At 37.2% G+C, this 20,775-nt stretch overlaps 2 protein-coding genes across 2 annotated transcripts; one reads left to right on the top strand and one right to left on the bottom strand.

Annotated features, from left to right (window-relative positions):
* Positions 1 to 283: 283 nt before the first annotated feature.
* Positions 284 to 6,498, bottom strand: LOC135623058 (enolase 1, chloroplastic-like). The gene is made up of 7 exons (XM_065125558.1): positions 6,095 to 6,498; positions 5,428 to 5,735; positions 5,082 to 5,236; positions 4,665 to 4,982; positions 3,833 to 3,979; positions 3,672 to 3,722; positions 284 to 643 (listed from the first exon to the last, which is right to left on the bottom strand). The coding sequence occupies exons 1-7, from the start codon at positions 6,481 to 6,483 to the stop codon at positions 578 to 580; spliced, it is 1,434 nt and encodes a 477-aa protein (XP_064981630.1). The 5' UTR covers positions 6,484 to 6,498; the 3' UTR covers positions 284 to 577.
* Positions 6,499 to 7,254: 756 nt separating this feature from the next.
* On the top strand, positions 7,255 to 20,594 carry LOC103997939 (DEAD-box ATP-dependent RNA helicase 29). Its single transcript, XM_009419282.3, has 11 exons — positions 7,255 to 7,746; positions 8,848 to 10,009; positions 10,188 to 10,245; positions 11,241 to 11,342; positions 13,402 to 13,447; positions 15,818 to 15,894; positions 16,055 to 16,107; positions 17,525 to 17,606; positions 17,689 to 17,745; positions 18,278 to 18,410; positions 20,108 to 20,594. Exons 1-11 carry the CDS (start codon positions 7,296 to 7,298, stop codon positions 20,305 to 20,307), a joined length of 2,421 nt encoding a protein of 806 aa, XP_009417557.2. The 5' UTR covers positions 7,255 to 7,295; the 3' UTR covers positions 20,308 to 20,594.
* The last annotated feature ends 181 nt before the right edge of the window (positions 20,595 to 20,775 follow it).

Here is a 20,775-nt window from a genome sequence, read left to right as displayed (position 1 = left end):
CATATCAGCCGACTAAAATCACCTATCACATCCAAAGTGGAACAAAGATTAAGATGCTTGACAAAGGTACACTCGAAATAGGATACTCCATCCCGTGTCGACAAAAATGCACTCCTGCGTGATCAAGAAAAGGTAATGGAAGTGACGGCATTGTTCAAGGAGAAAGAAGCTGCTCCCCCTGTGTTAAACTCTCGGCTGTAATGCGACATATTTCCACAAGCAGTTCATCCTATGTTCATGTACTGATCCAGTTCATAGTATTCACGGATGTCAATCCAAGATATAGTAGAACAGAAGTCAGACGATAATATATGAAATAGTCAATAACGATACAGTTCATGAATAGAAATCAGCATAGCTGAAGCGCACAGGAAGAACAATACATATGTATTGTCTGAAGAAGAAATAATAGATGTTCCTTCCGAAATGCATCTGAATGGTTTGCATCTTTAATCTATAGTCCACTTTGGCACAACAAACTCTAAAATTTGGATGAGTTCTTATTTCCAGCTAAACATGAACTCGAACAAATTACTCTTTGTGGAGGTTGAGGGCCTCTCCAGCACGACAGATCTCTCTACGGTGATCTGAAAGCCTCGCCGGCATACCGGACTTCACCAAGCTCCTCTTCAATCCGTAAAAGCTGAGCAGAAAAAGATCATCCAAGTGAGGGATATTGAAATGAATGCCAAATGAAGCATGATCTACACTTTTTACTTTCACCAGTATTCACGGTTAGGAACTAGCTTGTTAAGCTTGCTTATCAAAGAATAATCATTAATATAGAAGTTTCTCTTAATGAGATCAAATATCTGCTTGTAAAAAAAAAGAAAAAAGAAAATATCATATGCTAGTTGGCTTAAATATCGCTTTGCTTGGTGATAGCTGCATTTAAAACTGAACATCAAGCACATACTCTTTGATGAGCATTTACTAGAAATTTGATTACTTATATGTGATCAATCAAAGTATTTTAGATGCTTGGCTAATGTAAAAAAAGCAGTCTGGTAATTTGGCGATTTAAGAAGGAATATTGTTTAAGCACATGTAACCAAATAAATAAAAGCTGGTAAACCATATTCATCAGTATAATGATGGCATTACGAAGTGAATAATGAAATATTAAGAAAATAGGCTATACCAAAATTGTAGCTTAAGGTTATATCACTTAAGTTTATCCTCATCTAATAGCCTGATCTTGCCTGGCTTACCAGAATCATGCACTTAGGAATGCATGGTTGTTGGGTTGGCCCGACCACATTACTGAACTGATGCCCATACTACCATGCCTTTTTCTACTTGATTCAAGCAGCAACAATAAGATCTGGTTCTTGATAGCTTGCCTGGATCTTACTGGTTGAACTGTTTGCCTCTAGTCACTAGATGAATGCCCTAGCTTGTGCCAGGTACTGTCACATACAGGACCTAGGATGACCAAAGTACTGCAATTCAATGTCTTTTTCGCTCAAGGTACTAAACCAAGTCAAACCTAATATCAAGCTATAAACTTAATTGCATTTCATAAGGGATGAAGAAGATATGCCTCACGCAAGAGAGGCCTCATTCAGGGCTTCCTTTAGGAGCAATAATACTGACAAATTAATGGGAAAAAATCACAGTCTGCTAGCTAAAAAGACCACATTTAACCTAGAATATGAAATATCTTCCAAAAGGAACCAGAATCCTAAGATAGCATGGGCACATCATCTAGAATTACATAAGCTGGTAGTTAAGGGAAATATGGAGAACAATTTGCTTTATTCTTATTTTGGTCTTGCTAATCCTTACATAGCCATCATAATTGTATTTGGGCTAATTACATATCACCTCCTGTAGTTAGCTATGATTAGTATCTCGGTCTCTATAGTTTAAAAAGTAGCATTGAGATCCCTATATTTACCAAAGTGAAACATTTAAACATAATTCTTCTTACTTCGTCAATTTCAACGACGGAAAAAATCGCACGTGCTATCACGTGCAAAAACAATACGAATGAAAAGGATAAAAAAGTAATTTTAATATCTTTTAAATTATTAATTTCATATAAACCTTTTTTCCCCTTCGGTTCCGATTCAAGCGGCTTTCACAGAAACTTCTCATTGTTTTTCTCCCCTTCGACTGCACTGCGGACGAAGTTGAAGAGTGGGATGTAGGTAGGCAACAATAGGACAAAGCACTCGTTCGAGAGATTGAGTAGTGTGTTCGCCATGAGTCATCTTGCGGCATCTATCATGGAGAAGCTTTGGCTATCGAACACCATGTTGGGGATCTGCCTCTTGTAGAACACTGAAGTTGCGTTCATGTTCTTGGCAGAAGAACGCATCTCTCTAAGCCTCTCTAGGATAGGTATTTTATAGGATATCAAGGTCTCTACTCGATCTACATCCACAGTTCGCTTCGCAGGGCAACTATGCATTAAATTCAATGTTCTATAAGAGGCAGATCCCCAGCACAATGTTTGACTGTAAAAGCTTCTCCACGATAGATGCCACAAGACGACTCCTGGAGAACGCACTGCTCGATCTCTCAAACGAGCGCTTCGTCCTACTGTCCCCCACTTGCATCTCGCTTTTCAACTTCGTCTGCAACACAATCGAAGGAGAGGAAAGCGGTGAGAAGTTTTTGTAAAAGCCTCTTGGAGGGGAAGAAAGATTTATATGAAATTAATAATTTAAAAGATAATAAAATTACTTTTTTATCCTTTTTATTAGTACTGTTTTTGCACGTGACAACACGTGCAATTTTTTCTGTCAATGAAATTAACAACATGAGGAGAATTTGGGTTAAATGTTTCGCTTTGATAAGTGTAGGGATCCCAATACTACTTTTTAAAAGGGACCGTGATGCTGATCATAGCTAACTACAAGGGGTAATCTGTAATTAGCCCATTGGATTCTTTTTACCCTCCAAATTGTGGAAAGCTTACAGTTAAGCCATAAAACGTTAGCTATATATTTACTATAAAAACAACCTCCACTGCTGCAGATTGGAAATCTAAAATTGTTATAGAAAGCATTTCTAGATACGATTACCTGTCAGAGATTTTACCTAGTTTTGGTCCCATTTCTAATTTTCCCAAGCTTCCTATTGGCTTTGTTTTCACAAGACAAACCATGAGAAAAAACACTGAAAATCTGCATTCACTCTGAGCTCAGTAAATTCTTTTATTTTTTAGCTACATAGTCTTTTTTCATGCCAAAGTAAGGGAAACATGATATCGCCTTAAGGCTCACTAATTAGTTTGTAGGTAGTGAATCTAAATTTTTCACAAAGTCAACCTTCAAGAATCAAAAAGCAATTCTTACTTTGCCTGGAGATGGAAAAGCCAAGATAAAATTAAAAGCTCACTATAAAAAACAATATTCATCTCAATGGTAAGATGACCAGAGAGCAAATGGAACACAACTATATATCTGTGATATCTGAAGATTACTTTGATAGTTCTTAATCTTAGAAAAAGCTACTAGACAGGAAATCACAAATTTTCTCAAGATCAGCAGATTATTTTTCAGATAATTTATAGGTCGATTTCCTACTTATATATGCTTTTGTTTGTTAATTTAACTTTTTTACCATTCTAAAAATACTTCAAGAATATTATCAATTTTAGAAAACTGAGGCAGGTAGTAACATTAATATGATTGAAGGAAAGAATAAAAGGTCTTTGATACCTGATTATATTTAGCCAGCCGCTCGCTACGGCAAGGAGCCCCTGTTTTAATCTGTAGGCCAGATAAAGAAAACAACAATTAGTTATTTATTTACTTAGGCATGCCCACAAATCTAGTAAGACATACATCAACAACGAATATGCAGTGTTGAAAGGTCATACCTGCCCGCTAGCCAGCCCAACAGAAAGATCTGCAATGAAATTGTCTTCAGTCTCACCACTACGATGGCTAACCATTACCCCCCAGCCAGCAGCTTTCGATTCCAGAGCAGCTTTAATTGATTCAGTAACAGTACCGATCTGGTTAACCTATAACAGTAAAAAAAACATTAAATTTCAACACCAGTAGACACACTTATTATACTAGGAAAAATATCTTTCATAGGCCAATATTCTTGCATATACAATATTTTACTGTGAAGGAGCTTCAAGAGATATCATAGAAAATCACTAGGTTTCTCTGATTCCATGAGAATGCTTCTTTTTCTAATGCTTCTTTTTCTTGCATGTTTTTGTTATTGTGAAATTTCGAATTACCAATGGCTTCAACATTGGTAATTTGATCAGCAAGAGGAAAATATACAAAAGCCAGTATATGATAATGTAAGGGTTGAACTAAAAATGGCAATCAGTATCAATTGACACTAGTGTTTAAAGTTTAAACAAACTATTCACACAGAATCAAATGAGCACATGCTTAGTAAAACATGTTCATTCATTGATATAAAAGGGGATTCCCCTTCCAGATATGCCATTTATTGTGTCCCAGAAAACAAAAACAATAATTAATAAGAAAAAGAAATATTCATCTAATGACATAATAACTAATAATAATTATTTATTTACTTAAATGAATTTAAACTAAATGATGTTTTTTTAATGCAATTGCACTTTGAAACAATGATCAATATAATGAAGTTAGTATAATCCCAAATGAAAATAGCATTAGCTTAACCTTTTAATGCTGTTTGAGATGAAATAGATAACAGCTTACTTTTAGTAGCAAACCATTGCAGGCCTTCTTTTGAATAGCCTCAGCAATCCTCTTCGGATTTGTGACCAATAAATCATCCCCCACAAGCTGGATATCGACTGAAGACTGTAATGATGCCCATGAGGACCAATCATCTTGGTCAAAGGGATCTTCAATGGACACAATAGGGAAATCTCTAACAAATTCTTTATATAATTCACAGAGGCTTTGAGCAGTATAAACATGAGCTCCATCATTTGGCTGGTTCTTAAAGTTCAGATCATATCTTCCATCCTTCATGAAAAACTCAGAAGCAGCCGCATCCATTCCAATTTTAATCTGCACTTGGCGGCAAAAAAGAAATAAGAACACATATGTGAAACAAGGAACAATCTAAGAAACACAACATAAATGACAATATAAATAGTGTGTCACAACCTTTCCTGTATAACCAGCCCTCTCAATAGCATCCATAAGCAAGACCAGTCCTTCCCTATTATCTTGAACATTTGGAGCGAAGCCACCTTCGTCTCCCACATTGCATGCATCTTGTCCATATTTTGCCTTGATGATACCCTTAAGGATATGATACACTGCCATAACAACATAATATATCATATGGTTACATTACAGAGATGCACAAGAAAATTGCAATAGAATATTCGAATGGTTGAATTGCCTGTTTGCTAAAGAAGCAATAACTTAAAGAGCATCAACAAAAGGATTTTAACTTTGGACAGACACTCAGATAAGAACATATAACAAGAACAAATAGAACTATTACCTTCACTGCCCATACGGAAAGCCTCAGAAAATGAAGCTGCACCCACAGGCAATATCATGAATTCTTGCATTGCGAGGTTATTGCCAGCATGACTGCCACCATTGATCACATTGAAAGCAGGAACTGGCATAACAAGTTCCTTTGTTCCTGATATATCCTGGATATGCTTATACAAAGGAACTCCCTTAGCTCCAGCACCAGCTCTGCATATGCTGAGAGAAACTCCAAGGATTGCATTAGCACCTAATTTTGATTTATGAGGTGTTCCATCAAGCTCGAGCATAATTGCATCCACATCAGCCTGATTCCTGTCAAAATCAAGGATGGATCACATTATACAACTCATCTCAAACAACCTTCTTTTCCACATAGTTCGTTAAAATATCATCAATATGTAGAATGTTAAATGAGGCTTAGAAAAGGACACTCCATTTTAGTGATCCTCTAATTAAACTTTTTTCTTTTATTGAAGAATATGTTGTACTTATTTTTTCTTTCCATTTTTCTTTAGGCATGTTACATCAACTCAAGCAATCCAAAAGGGCAATTTGTTTCTTTATATTCTTCTAACAAGTAGCTATATATCACCATTTAATATAAAATGGCCAAAGAAATTTGAAGAAAGTGTCATAAAATTTGTCGCTTTCACAGCATAAATGAGACTAACCTGACGTCGACACCGACAAGCTTCGGCCCGAGGATCTCATTGATGTTCCTAACGGCATGGAGCACCCCCTTGCCCCCGTAGGTCTTCTTGTCGCCGTCCCTCAGCTCGAGGGCCTCGTAGATCCCTGTGGAGGCGCCGCTGGGGACGGCGGAGCGGTAGACAGCGTCGGTGAAGAGGTCGACCTCAACGGTGGGGTTCCCCCGGCTGTCGATGATCTGGCGCGCCTTGACATACTTGACGGCGGACTCCCGGGAGGCCTTCGCGGCGGCCGTCTGGGGTGCGGCGACCGCGGAGGCCCGGATCGCAAGGTGGCGGGAGGGTCGGGGGAGGCGGGAGGGAGGAGTGAGGGAGGGAGAGAGGAAGGGGTTTGGGGATCGGGCGAGAGCCATTTCAAGCGATCGAGTTCCTCTCAGAGAAGAGGAGGACGTGGATTTTATACTTGCGGCGATCTGGGCCTCGACGAGTCCGTCATTGGCCGATCAAAAATTGCCCAGAGGATCCTCTCCAGTTCTAATTCTAAATAGAAATCACGATCACGCATCTTATCCGTCCATAGATAACATAAATCAATGTGTAAGAATTGGATCTGTATTGTACTTGGAGGAGATCTTGATTTGGGAGAGGAGGGTGGCGGCTACTTTGGTTGTATGGTCGTGTTTGCTTGGCCTTTGAAATGGGAGAAGTGAGGTTGGTGAAGGGAGGAACGGGTAGGTGGGAGAAGAGGAAGGTCGGTCCCGCCTAAGAATCGACGGCCGTGGTGGTGACTTGCATAGAGATCATGATGCGCGTGCACACCGTCGACGTTGCAAACGTGCGCTTGACTCACCTTGCGGATCGTCGAAGTCCGCAGGTGGCACCAACCACGGTCGCTGCTTCACTTCCCGGCTTAACTCACGACAAGATGACGTGGCGATGGGCGACGACGAGCGTAAGGTTTGGTCCAGCGTGGCCTTCACTTAGACACGGCCATACAAGGAAGAATTTAAAGGGTAAAGAGGACATTTCGTTGAAGTGCTTCGAAAAATATTAATAAACCAAACCGGTTTAATTCACAAATTGTATCAGGCCATTAGACCGGGCTAGGACGAACCAAAACGGTGTGATCTAAGTCGGACCGCTGTTTCTTGGCTTAAGTATGAGCTAACTTGGCCTCGACGAAAACCCTACTCGTCCCTCCGCTCACCTGCCTCCTCTCGCTCCCATGGCGAGAACGGGCCAAAAAACCCCAAGAAAGCCGGTAGAGACCCGAGAAAGATTCACTGTGGCGGACGCGGAGGAGGAGATGGCGGCGATGGTGGGGGTAAGCTCCAAGGCGGAGCTGAAGCGGCGGATGAAAGAGATCAAGAAGGCCAAGTCCGGTGGCTTCGAGTCGCTCGGCCTCTGCTCTGAGGTCTACCGCGGCGTCAAGCGGAAGGGATACCGCGTGCCCACGCCGATCCAGCGCAAGACCATGCCCCTCATTCTCTCCGGGGCTGACGTCGTTGCCATGGCCCGCACCGGGTCCGGGAAAACCGCCGCCTTCCTCGTCCCCATGCTTCAGAAGCTCCGGCAGCACGTGCCGCAGGCCGGTGTCCGCGCCCTTATTCTCTCGCCCACCAGGGACCTCGCTCTCCAGACGCTCAAGTTCACCAAGGAACTCGGCAGGTTCACTGGTTGGTGTTATCGTCTACCCTTTTCTGTCTATTCCCTTTGTTTAACTCGTCGATCAGATGCCAGAAAAGATGCTGTTTTTTTCCCCAAAATGATGCAAGATTTCTGAAATAACTGGAAATTGAGAATTTGGAATAGAAATAAAAACTGATAATGAAGGTATGGGTCATCATTTGTGCAAACAAGCTACTGTTTTAGTATAATAGTTAAATCCTAAGTACTTAATAAAAAGTTTGTCTTTAGATAGCTTGTGATGAAGAAATACCAGCTTCTGAATGGTATTATAAGCACCAATTCATTTTGTTGCGAAATTTGAGAATTAAAGCTCCCTACCATCATGACTATTGTACTAGTTATTTGAGTTGTAACCATGGGATGCAGTAAAAGTTTTGGGGGAAGAGCTGATTTGTTGCCTCAGAATGATAGTTTTTGTGGGAGACTTGGTGCATGGTAACGTCATTAGTTGGAAATTGAACATTTACATAAAGGAAAAAAAAAAGGACACGAGGACTCATTTGATTGCTTTTATGTTTTAATTGGATTTTTTTCACTTTATAGGCCATTTTTGAAATCTTGTTTATCAATGTTTCATGTTTAAGTATGTCATTTCTTCATGAATCAAACTTTCTTCATTTGAAAATCATTATTACTATTTCTTTTTCACTTTTCAGGTCATATTCAGAATCATGTCTACTGTTCATGAATCAAAATTTTTTTCATTTGAACATTATTTTTAGCATTGGCAGTTGCAAGCAAGATGATTGGTACTAATTTCTTCCACATTTGAAGCAATTTTTTAATTCTATTACAGTACAAATGATAGAAAAACAGCAAAAAGAAAAGAACAAGACCTTTTTCAAACTGCACAATGGCTGCTTGCCATGATTCATTCAACTGCACAGTTGGATTTGTATGTTAATCATTTTATAAATTGCACAAGTATACACTTGATCCTTTCTTGTTTTTACTCTTGATAGCAAAGGAAATGTGTAAAACTTTTAAAATATTCAATGTAACACATATTTTCATTGATTACTTTATCAATTCTTTCAATTTCTTGAAGTTCTCTATATTTTCACTTTATATGTTTCAATTCTCTGCAGATCTTCGCACCAGTCTATTGGTAGGTGGGGATAATATGGAAGATCAGTTTGAAGAGCTAGCACAAAATCCTGATATTATAATTGCTACTCCTGGTCGGCTCATGCATCATTTGTCAGAGGTGGAGGGCATGTCTTTGCGTACTGTGGAATATGTAGTGTTTGATGAAGCTGACAGTCTCTTTGGTATGGGTTTTGCTGAGCAGTTGCACAAAATTCTTTCACAGCTAAGTGATATGCGCCAAACTTTGCTTTTCAGTGCTACCATGCCAAGTGCACTTGCGGAGTTTGCCAAGGCTGGTCTGCGTGACCCGCAACTTGTAAGACTTGATTTAGACACCAAGATTAGCCCAGATCTTAAGCTGATGTTCTTCACATTGCGTCATGAAGAGAAACTTGCTGCTTTGTTGTACTTAGTCAGGGAACATATCAGTTCTGATCAGCAGACCTTGATATTTGTTAGTACTAAGCATCATGTGGAATTTCTGAATATTCTCTTCAGAGAAGAGGGTATTGAACCTTCCATTTCCTATGGTGATATGGATCAGGATGCCCGAAAGATTCACATTTCAAAGTTCAGAGCAAGGAAAACTATGCTGTTAATTGTGACAGATGTTGCTGCAAGGGGCTTAGACATTCCCTTGCTTGATAATGTTGTGAATTGGGACTTCCCTCCAAAGCCTAAACTTTTTGTCCATAGAGTTGGTCGAGTAGCTCGTGCGGGTCGGACGGGTACTGCCTATTCTTTTGTTACAACAGAGGATATGCCTTACCTATTAGACCTTCATCTTTTCCTATCAAAACCACTTAGACCCGCCCCTAGTGAAGAGGAAATTCTCAATGACATGGAGGCAGTCTACTCAAGGATTGATCAAGCACTTGCAAATGGAGAAACAATATATGGACGTTTTCCTCAGCCAACTTTAGATCTTGTTTCAGAAAGAGTCCGGGAGGTTACTGATGGAAACACAGAACTAATCTCATTACAAAATGTGTGTGCTAATGCCTTTCGATTATATTCTAAGGGAAAACCTTTACCTTCGAGGGAATCCATTAGAAGAATAAAGGATCTACCTCGTGAAGGGTTGCATCCTGTCTTCCGAAGCGTCCTGGGATCAAATGAACTAGCAGCACTTGCTTTTTCTGAACGATTAAAGGCATTTAGGTAAGTTTCGTAATGCTCTTGTATTTAATATCCATCTTCTGATTCTGTATATACTTGCTTGTTTAATAAGTTTATTCTTTCTTTTTGGGAAAAAAATCAAATGAGGAAGAATGAAATGAATTTGCTGCTTTATATATGTATAGTGTTTAGATTTGTTCTTACTGGTTTAACATTCCAGGCCAAAGCAGACCATATTAGAGGCTGAAGGGGAAGCTGCAAGGTCAAAAAATGCACAAGTAATAGCATGTATTTCATTTACTTCGAGAAGTGATTTAACATAATATGCCGATGATTTATATATATTCTTTTATGTTGCATTTATCTTTCTCTTGTTATTTTTCTGTAGAATTTTCTATGATCAAGCAACCTAGCATCATATTTTCATAATGATTTCCTATCTATAAGTAGGTTGAAGGCTTGCAAGAGCCAAGGATATATTGGTCAGGGTCAACTTTGAATTAGTTGAGCAACAAAGTGAACAACAACAAATCAATTATTAATATCCATCACTCAAAAGTTAAATTGTCATGTATTATCAATGAAAATCATCTAACTTTCAGATAAGAAGATGCAAAGCTTCTTTGTAGATAGGGAACTAGGGTAGCAACAAATGTGAAATAAGAGACTAAGGAAATGCCCTCCTTGCTCTCCTTTCCTTCTCTTCTATTTCTTTTGTTTGTCTATTTAGTATTTGTTCTATTATTTTCTGATGTCCCTTCTAAGATTTGCTGAAAATATAAGGAAACATAAAATATTTTTCCCGCAAATTGGATTGGCCAGATATTTAGAAATCATATTTACATCATTGTTCCTACCGGAACCAAAATGTTAAGCAGTATTGGCAAATAGAAGAAATACGATGTCTTACTACTAGAGATTCATGGAATTCAAATTAAACATGAAGCAAAAAGCACATATTTGATGTTTATGGAGAATATCAAGCATGCATGTTGATTTTTGATAAATTTGCATTCCCACCAGAAATCAAGGATGACAGGTAATGACCGTAGAATTTGTGTCTTTGATAGATTTTACAGGTAAGTTGTTAGGATTTGTGACTTTTTGCCATTAGTGAGCTTCGCATATCTTGCCTTATAGTTTTATTTTCTTGTTGTCCTTGTTAGGGATTAAAGTATTACAAGTTTATATAATCTCTGTCTTTTGGAGTTCTACAGTTACGATTTAGGAAGTAGCATCTTTTTTGTCTTTATACTTGGCTTATCTGTCATAGGGTTCCAATCAATGGCTTGAAGTGATGAGGAAGAAGAGAGCAGTTCATGAGGAAGTGATCAAATTGGCCCATCAGAAACGTTCTGTTGATGATGCATCAAAGGTGAACCTTTATCTGTCTGAATGATAAAGCTGACTTCATAAGTTCCAAGAATGTTGCAATTAGAACTGTGAACATTACTTCATATGCAGGCTGAGTATTATTTGTCAACATCTTTGCATTGGGAGAGATATTTTTATGGTTATTGGCTGCTAGGTTGCCGAGTGGGTGTTAACTTATTGAAAAATCAGTTATATTTGTTAGATGATGATGTCTTTTAGTTGATGATGGTCTCAATTGTCATACAAAACTATTGATTGGTATAGCTCAGTTTTAATTTAGCAAAGCTGCTAGATGGCATATGAAAAAAATCCTACTGGTATTGCTGGCAACTTAGAAGCCGGTGACTGTTAACCTTGGGTAATGGTAGATTAACTGAATGTATTTGCGCGCTACCACATGTCCTTAAATTACTACCAAAACATAACATTATTACAATGAAAAGTCCATTTTATGGTTTATTTGCAGATGAAAATTAGGATGGTAAATTTAGAGGGGATATTACAGTAGCAACTTCATCAGGACTTGCTTGTAAAGTAGAATTGTGATGATAGTATGCTGACAAAGCAGCAATACTTACCTTATCTATGCTGGTTTTCTTAATTTCCTTGTAAGTATAGATGAATAAATAGAATTATCTATGGGTTCATTTATTGGTGAACTAATCAATATAAATGGCTGGAACATCAAGTTGCTTCTTGCATGAGAGTGTCAGAAATATGTTTCAATTTTTGGTAGGACTTCTCACTAAAGTTAGTGCATCATTTTGTTGTTGGACAAACAAGTAATTAGTGAAGGAAAACCTGTTGCAGACAGAATATGTTTCAATCGTTGAAGAAAGCTCTGGTCTTCTGCTAATGCCTTGGTCCTCCCTTGTGCTATAGCAAATGAGATGATGTTTATATGTTTGGAAAGCATTTGTAATTACAAAAACAGTTAAGATTAGTTGATTGCAATCATCTAATGACTTGGGTTAAGATCTGCAAACCTGCTTGGAGTTATATTGAATTGGTTAACTCAAGCAAAATCACTTGCCTACCCCTCACCTCTGTATCCAAATATGATTCTTGTCCGAAAGTTGTTGTTGCCGAATCCATTGATCAATCAGGTATGGGCACAGAGAAGTGAAGCCTTCTCCTGTATGTCTGCTAGTTAAGAAAATAAAGAGAAAAGAAATTCTAAAACCAAGCATAATTTTGCAACCATGGTGACTCTATCTGCAATCTTTTCTTGGCCTCATGATATCCTATTGCCAGCATAACTAGTTTGAGGTTGAAGAGAATTGTCTTTTTATAAGCATGCATCGAAAGGTTAGCTTCACTCTCATCATATGGGCTCAGTCAAAAACCTTGCTTAGATAAAAACTGCAAAGGATAGCTTGATTTGGTTTGGAAGCTATTTTTGCAATGAGACTTAAAAAATATATAGAAGTATGAAAAGTGACATATTTTGAAGAAAAAATAACAAATATAAAATTTTGATGCAGAAAAGGGAAAAACAATTTTAATTTTTGTATGCATCATGGTTGCGAAATGTAATCAGTGGATAATTTCGTGGCATGCTTTATGATCCATAAATTGATGAAGTATCAATGTAAACTAGATGAAGGCATGGTGCAGTTAGCAATTAGAAATATATTTCTTCAGGGCAAGTTAATATTTTTAATGAAAAATGAACATAAGTAATTTGAGGGCCATGCTGATCATCTTGCTTGCAATGCTTCGCAAGTTCAGAACGAACGAGAAGATAACATTACTGTTTTTCTGGTAGTTTCAGGTATGACACTCGTAATTTCATGTGCTAGGTCATGCATAATGACACCTGAAAGGGTTAGGGTGGATGGATTGAAAAGATTACAGTTTTTGTGTGCATGCATCTATTAATGTATGATTTGGAAGTCATTTCTCTACATTGTCGTTTAGCGTTTAACATGTATTGTTATTTATTATGTCAAATCTGATTGGAGGGAAAATTATGCTTTTTCTCACCATCCTTTTCTATGGAGAATCGCTGTAACCTTGTGCTCAAATATTAGGTCTTGTTTGTCCTTTTTGAGATGCAGGGGATGGAGGCTGCAAAAGAATTGTCAGTAGACTGGATGGAAAAAGGTTCTCTTCCTCTTGCTCTTGTTATGTTCATTCATTATGGCACATAGGTTTCTATAATTACTTTTTCAACTTAATGTCAGCTACTCAAACTAGATTAACATTTAATAGTAACATCACTGATCTGGAGGCTTGTAAGATTAAGTTCTAATATAATCTTAATGGAATCTGTCCTTTTTTTGGAATCAATTCAGCAGTAGGATAGCAATTATAGGTACCAATAGCGAGAAAATTTAAAAAGAATATGATATATTATAAGGGTTGTGTGTATTGGTCCAAGTATGTGGTATGTGCTGTTTTTGGTGGCTTGGTGGAGGTGTTGGAAAATTAAAAATTTTGTTAACCGGCACCTTTTGTGGGGTTACAGGCACAAAAGGTTTGACCTCTTGATGCCAAATGAGTTCAGATGTCGAATTAAAGATAATATAAAAGTTGACTTAAAGTTCTCTTTGGATCATCTAGTACTGGTGGATTCCAAAAATCATCACTTAGGTCCCATCTAGATGCCTCTCTTTTATTGGGCTGAACTAACCATTACAAGTATCATTTACTTGTGATTTATTATATTGGTTGTTGTTCAATTCAATCCACCTGTCGTTTCACCAGTTGTGATTTGGATTAGATTGGCTCCAGGTGCACCATACTAGAGCTGGGATGCTCTTTTAATTTTATGTTCTAGAATCTAGAGTCTGAAATCTTAAAGAATTCTCAACCAAGATTAGGTTGTACATGCCATATCGCCCTTTGTGAACTGGTTAGTGCTATTCTGAAGAGTTATCATTTATTTTGAAGTTTGTCCTATTTTTCCTTCTTTCTTCCTTCCACTACTTCATGTACACCGTTCTGCCACCAGGCCAGTTGCAACTGGAAACTTACAGTAGCTCTAGGAGGGTTGGCTGATACATAACAAGGCCTGTGTGGCTGCCAGCACATAGCAGAAACTGTAGCAATATGGTCACAGGCTCATGCCTTTGACAATAGCACCATCCACCACCCACCCATTCAACTCTCTTTTATTCTCTCACTTTGTTTCTTTTTTGTCCCTTTAATCTTTGTCTTCTCCCATAGTTTCCCTTCCCATTTTCTTTTCTTTTGCCCAGCATTAAGACCCCCAGTGAACTCGCATTCAATATTCTCTCTTCCAAGAATTTATATCTCAGTTCCTTACCAGTTTTGTTAACTTATTGGACTGGTAGATAACATTGTAGTGAAAAAAATACAAACAAATTGTGATGTTTTAGTTTTGAGCTATATGTTTCAGTGTAGACCAGTGAACACTCATCCGTATAGACCGGTATGGTCAAGATATAAAACCTTGTTCTCGCGACACCGACTATGATCTTGCAACCCTGCAAATGTGCAACAAGATAAAGTGTAAGGCGACAAGAGGAGAAATTAAAAAGTAGGGATGATAAAGAATACAGAAAAGGGAATATTTAGGAATCAACATAGGCTAAAAAAGAAGACAGAAAAGAAATTTATTAATTTCCAAAAAGCATTTGTGAAATTTATTTGGGTGTACCGTGATGATTGTATTTCTTTATGTTTAGCCATTTCTTTTCTTGAGATTTTTCCCTTTTTTCTAGGTTTTACTGGCACTCTTATGTGACTCGCCATGTGAATGACACAAGATTTAGAAATAAGTAAGTTGGATGAACAAGAAGTTTCACTAAGTAAAAGTTTTAGGTATGTTGGATTAATTATTCAACAAGATGAAGAAATGGATGAAGATATTATTGATAGAATAAAAACAAAATTGATTAAAATGACAAGAGACTTTAGGAGTCCTATGTGATCATTAGGTATCTTTGAGATTAAAAAATTATAAAATATTTATGAGACTAATAATGTTTTATGGATCAAAGTGTTGATAGTTAAGAAATAACATATAAAAAAATTTGTGTTACTGATATTATAATGCTCAGGTGATGTATAGAGGCAATAGGAAATATAAGAAAGGAACAATTTTTGTGAACAATTAGGTATAGGTTTATTCAATAGAGGGTAAAATGAAGAAAAATTGTTTAAGATTGTATGGTGTCTAGGAGATTTACAGATGCGATAGCTAGAAGAGGTGAAATGAGAAAGACTTAAAAAAACTAATTTAAGGATTTAAGTACTCTTAATTTGACGAAACATATGATTGTTTATGGATCTCAATGCTGATAAAGAAAACCATGTAGCTGATCCAAAATTATTGGGACTTTACACTTTGTTGTATTTTTTAAACTTTTCTAATTTAATCTTTGATCACTGAGCATATATTGCTTTTAGTTACTTTTTCTTGGTATGTGCCGGATTTAATGTATGTTAATGATAGATAGTTATATGGTTAGTGTTTAATTTTGTTTCTTTGGTATTTTGTAATATTAGATATCTGTTGTGCAAAAAGAAAGGTGTCAAATTTTAAGGATGACGAATATTATATAAGTTCTGTTCCCACAAATCAGGTATATTTTTCATCCTTATCTAGTTTATTATTGAGAATGTTTCGTGCGCTTCTTCTTTATGCTATTTGCAGCGATGTGAATTATAAGAGCTTATATCTAAACCATCTTCATGTGAACTTCTACACAAATAATTAGACATTTCATGTCACTACTGTTACAGCATTTGGAGGCAGGATTGTCAGTAAAGAATGATGAAGGCTTTGGGTCAAGCAGGTATCACAAATTTTTTGTTGAATAAATGTTTCTCCTCAGTTGATCTGCCATCTTTATTTGTAGCTGAATTTATGTTGGGAAATACTCAATCAGTCACTTGTTACGCTAGTTGAATCTGCACTTTTACACCAGGAATAAACCAAAACAGTGCAATGGATTGTCAAAATAACTCTTTTTTTAGCATGATTATAAGACTCAGAAGCATCATCTTTGGCAACTGCTGATCATTATTATCTTTTGTTTGAAGTTAAAAGAGAATGATATTGGGTGAATATCTCATCCAGCAGGGACTTGATCAATATTTACAATATTTCTCAGTATGGTATATGGTACAGATGGTACTTACCGGTCCGAAAGCTTACCAGTATGCAGGATCAGGGTAAACTGGGCAGTATGCCCGATACATGGCCTTTATGTAGGGCCTGTACCACCTGGTACTCTCGACACATAACCCATACTGCTCAGGACAGGGCCTATATTAACTGGTAAAAGGTGGTACAGGCCTTGTACCAGGCAGTTTATTTCTTTTGTTTTTCCAATCTTTTTTCAGGATTTTTTCAAAACTTGGTATATACTGGCAAACTGTCACTTGATACACTGGTATGGACCAGTATGGAACCTACTCTGAGCCCTGACCAGTATACTATTGGTATACAAAATTGTGATCCTTAGATTTAATTATCCTGAAATGAATCAGAAATACAGAAAAGTTCACCACAAATATCAATGATGAGATCCACTTATTTGACTGGTTAAATAATACACTATAGAGCAAGCACATTGGATAACATTAACAGTCACAACCTACTTCCAGTGTTGAAGACAAGTTGCATAAGCACACATTGGCTTGGGTTATATAATGTCTCCTATTCATACTTACTGATTTTGTTGTGCAGACCGTTCAAGAAGTCATTTCTGTTTCCTGGCACAGAATCATGCCTGTATCTTTCTGACAAAGTATAGTTCAATAGTATGTTGGTACCTCCAACATTTGTCAGCTATGTTATTATTAGTGACAGTCAATCTTCAATCTCATCACCTTCTTATTCTCAATAGAATTTCACGTCTACATGAATGAAGATTTGAAAAAGGTTATTAGGCTTCCTAAAATTTCCATTTTATGACTCATCATGAAATTCCTAAAGATCTATTCTTGGTGATTTTTCCTTACCATACTTCTGAGGCTGATGAATATCAACTAGCTTTTAAGATTTAATCATTATGTGAAAAGGGAAAAGTTTTACTTAATGTGCTTTCAAAACTTATTGATGACTGCTGAGAACTGAGAAATCTTCCTATCTGTTGGCATGAAAGATGGAGCCTTTTATTGCTTTAATGCACTGGTGCTGTTGTTGATGTTTTCAATGGATGGAGGTCTTTCACTTTATTTTCTATAATGATATTAGTATCTATGCAGATTGGATGCTGCTGTTCTTGATCTAGTTGGAGATGATAGTACTGGTCTGCAGAAGCAAAAATCTCAATATCATTGGGACAAGGTATTCTTTTGATGACACAAGGAGCGTGTTTATCATTTTTTCTGAAAGATATTTACTTTGTTTTTCCTATTTTTGGTTTTAGAGAAGCAAGAAGTATATAAAATTGAACAGTGGGGACCGTGTCACAGTTTCGGGCAAGGTATGATGGTTCTTGTTCCTACAGATTTCACATGGTGCATGGTATTTCCCATCTTGGATTGCCGATCAATGACTACTAAATTTAAATTAGATGTATTTTAGTTGCTGTATTATAATGCAACTCTGATATGTCTATTTTGTCAATGCGGACCTGTCTGTGTAACTTCTTGTGGCTGTTTCTGCATCAGTTCTCTTGACGTGCCTCTTCCATTGCTGTATTGTTGGTTTCAGTCTTTTTAGGTCAAGTTTAAACAACACATACTTTGCATGGAGCAACATCCTTATTGGTTCATAAGTTTTCAAGTGCTCTTGTTACTAAAGTGATAATGCTTTAGCAGAAGTTTGTTTTATACTGTTCAGTTGTTGTTCTATTTTTACCTTGTGTACCTGTGGATATTTTCTTGATAAGGATTACATGTTTCATAAGTTTGTCAACTCCATTTTATCTACTTCTGCATAGTTACATATTGTTTAGTTTATAACTACATATGGATGAAGCCACATATTGATTAATGGATCTCCTAATGCATTAGATCAAGAACGAAAGTGGTGCAAAAGTTAAGGCTGACAAAACAGGGCTATACAAGAAATGGAAGGAACGCTCCCATCAAAGGATCTCTCTTGGCGGAATGGAAAAAGACAATTTGCAGGAGGGTGGGTTAGCAGGTAATGCAATTCATTATTTTTGGTTAATTGTCAATACCTATTGGTTTGTCAACCACAAAACTAATAACATTCAATCAAGAAATGGAGATTATTTGATGGTCTAAAAATGCAAAAAAAAAGTTTTTTATATATTGGATCTGTTATCTGTCACTGAGAGATGAAAAACGTATCACTATCCCTAAGAGTGGGATGGTACAGTGGTGCTACTAATATTTTTGTATTTGGCCACTTCCACTTTTTAGATCATGATCAGTTGTTTGGATCATATTGAAATATTCTGAAAATCGTAAATTTTTGGATGAATGCGTTTTTCATTGTTCATTTTTTGATAGTTCGATTAATATCAAAATTTATTCAAAAGACATTTTTGCTCTTAAATATATTGAATGTCATAGATTATGTTCATCTTTCAACATGAAATCCAGTGATAGATCTTGGGGTGATAGTATTGATACCTCAATTCTCGCCATTGGATTGTAGTTCAACCATTGGATACACACATGCATATATATATATATATATATATATATATATATATATCTGTGTGTGTGTGTGTGTATCTGTCTTGGACTCATCAAATGTTCTCCATTCTTCTTAACATTTGGTACCAAGCAAGGTTTCAAATAACAGTTGGTACAGATCAGTATTATAGGTCTGACAAAGGACTGGCATTAGACCATATGGTCTGGTTTCTGTTAGTATTATTTCTTTTTGGTTAGTACTGGGTTGCATTGGTTAGTATACTACTTGGTATAATTGGTAATGTACTGGTTCAGTAGATCACAGAAACTGGTATTCATCAGAACGTTGGTAATAGGCTACCGTTGACCCACCTGAGTTGCAGCCTGTTGAGGAGCAACTTCTAGAACCATGACATGAGTTTGGACTGCTACTGTGTGAATCAGCATGGTTTGTTGAGTTTGCAGCAAACCAGCACTTGGTTGGCATGCGCAGACACACACAAACAGGACCAATGTCTCTGGCATGGATTAGTACAGCTGGCATGCATGATTGATGCTGTTGAAGTTGTATACAGTTCTTGAGAGTCATGATGGATTTCCAAGAGTAGTTAATAAACTAAGATTATGATTGTTCTTTATTTATATTCAAAGAGGGTCTGTTTGACTGACCCATTAAAATCTGCTTTTTTGATGACATGATATGTCGTCTGCCTTGAGATAAAAAAAATGGCTTTCAGATCTTCTAGGCCACCTGTTACGCAATGAGTGATGAGGGAAAAGTGAAGTTTGTCAGGAACATAATTGGAGGGAAAATCTCGGTCAGATTCATTAAATAGTTCTTTTTATGAATCACGAACAGGGGAATTTGTCCTGGAAATGGAAGAACTACTGAAACTTTGTGAAACCCTCACAAAGGTTTATGTACAAAGAACGGGCAAGCCTTTATGGGTTGTATCCGAAGACATGGAAAGGGATGTTTTTATGATAGCCTAAATTCTTTTAGTGCTTTCCTGTCTCTTGCTTATACCGACTTCGAGATCTAGTCCAAGGGGACACCCTTACAGTAGGGTTTCACAGGCAGTTTTTTTCTTGTAGTTATTTGTATGTTTACTTTCTTGATAGTAGTGTCTTTGCTATAAATCATTTATGGCTTGAAAGTTTCTTTTCCTGCATTCTTGTTGCAAAATGTCTCATTTTTTTGAGACTCTAAGACTGAACTTTTTTCTTTCTCCGTAGAGAGAGGAAATAAGCAGCATTATAAAGGTAAAAGGAAGCGTTGGACCGTTCCCAATGCTAATGTGCCATCTGAGCTAAAAGACCCTGAGCAAGTGCGCAAAGGAAGACAGCAGAAGGCCAATAAAATTGCTCATCTGAAGACCAAATCTTCCAAAGGGAAGAGATTCAGTAAACAGAAGCGTGGTAAGAGAGAAAGGTGAATGATTTTTAAAACAGCTCAATCAGAGCCTGCAGTATGTATGTTGTGCCAATATGGCTGATGAAGTTGCTCACCAATTTTGTTTTATTCTTGTAAACCAAAGTATATTTAGATTTCACTCTATAGATCAGCACAGTCAACCCTAAATAGTTCTGACGCAATTACTGAGCAGCAATTATCCTTGGAACCATCTGAGCTGGCAAAAGAGAGTTGGTGCAAATAGTGAGAACACTGTAGCCAAGGTTGCAATCCAGTTTTGATTTATTCTTATAAGCTATATCTTCTTTATTTCTTTCCTGCTTTGCATCTCAGATTGCACTCGGTTATAGTCATGTTTCTCTTATATCCTGAAACAAATATTGACATCACTTATGCTACTATTGATATCCTCCTTGATGAGGCGTGTCAAACCATCCATCTGACCACAGGTAAATTAGATTAGATAGAGAGAGGTGTTTCATACTGCAGG

Source organism: Musa acuminata, chromosome BXJ2-9 (assembly GCF_036884655.1).
Source record: "Musa acuminata AAA Group cultivar baxijiao chromosome BXJ2-9, Cavendish_Baxijiao_AAA, whole genome shotgun sequence".
Taxonomy (NCBI): domain Eukaryota; kingdom Viridiplantae; phylum Streptophyta; class Magnoliopsida; order Zingiberales; family Musaceae; genus Musa; species Musa acuminata.
The sequence above is the reverse complement of the archived record's forward strand: the minus strand, read 5'-3'. Positions and strand labels throughout refer to the sequence as shown.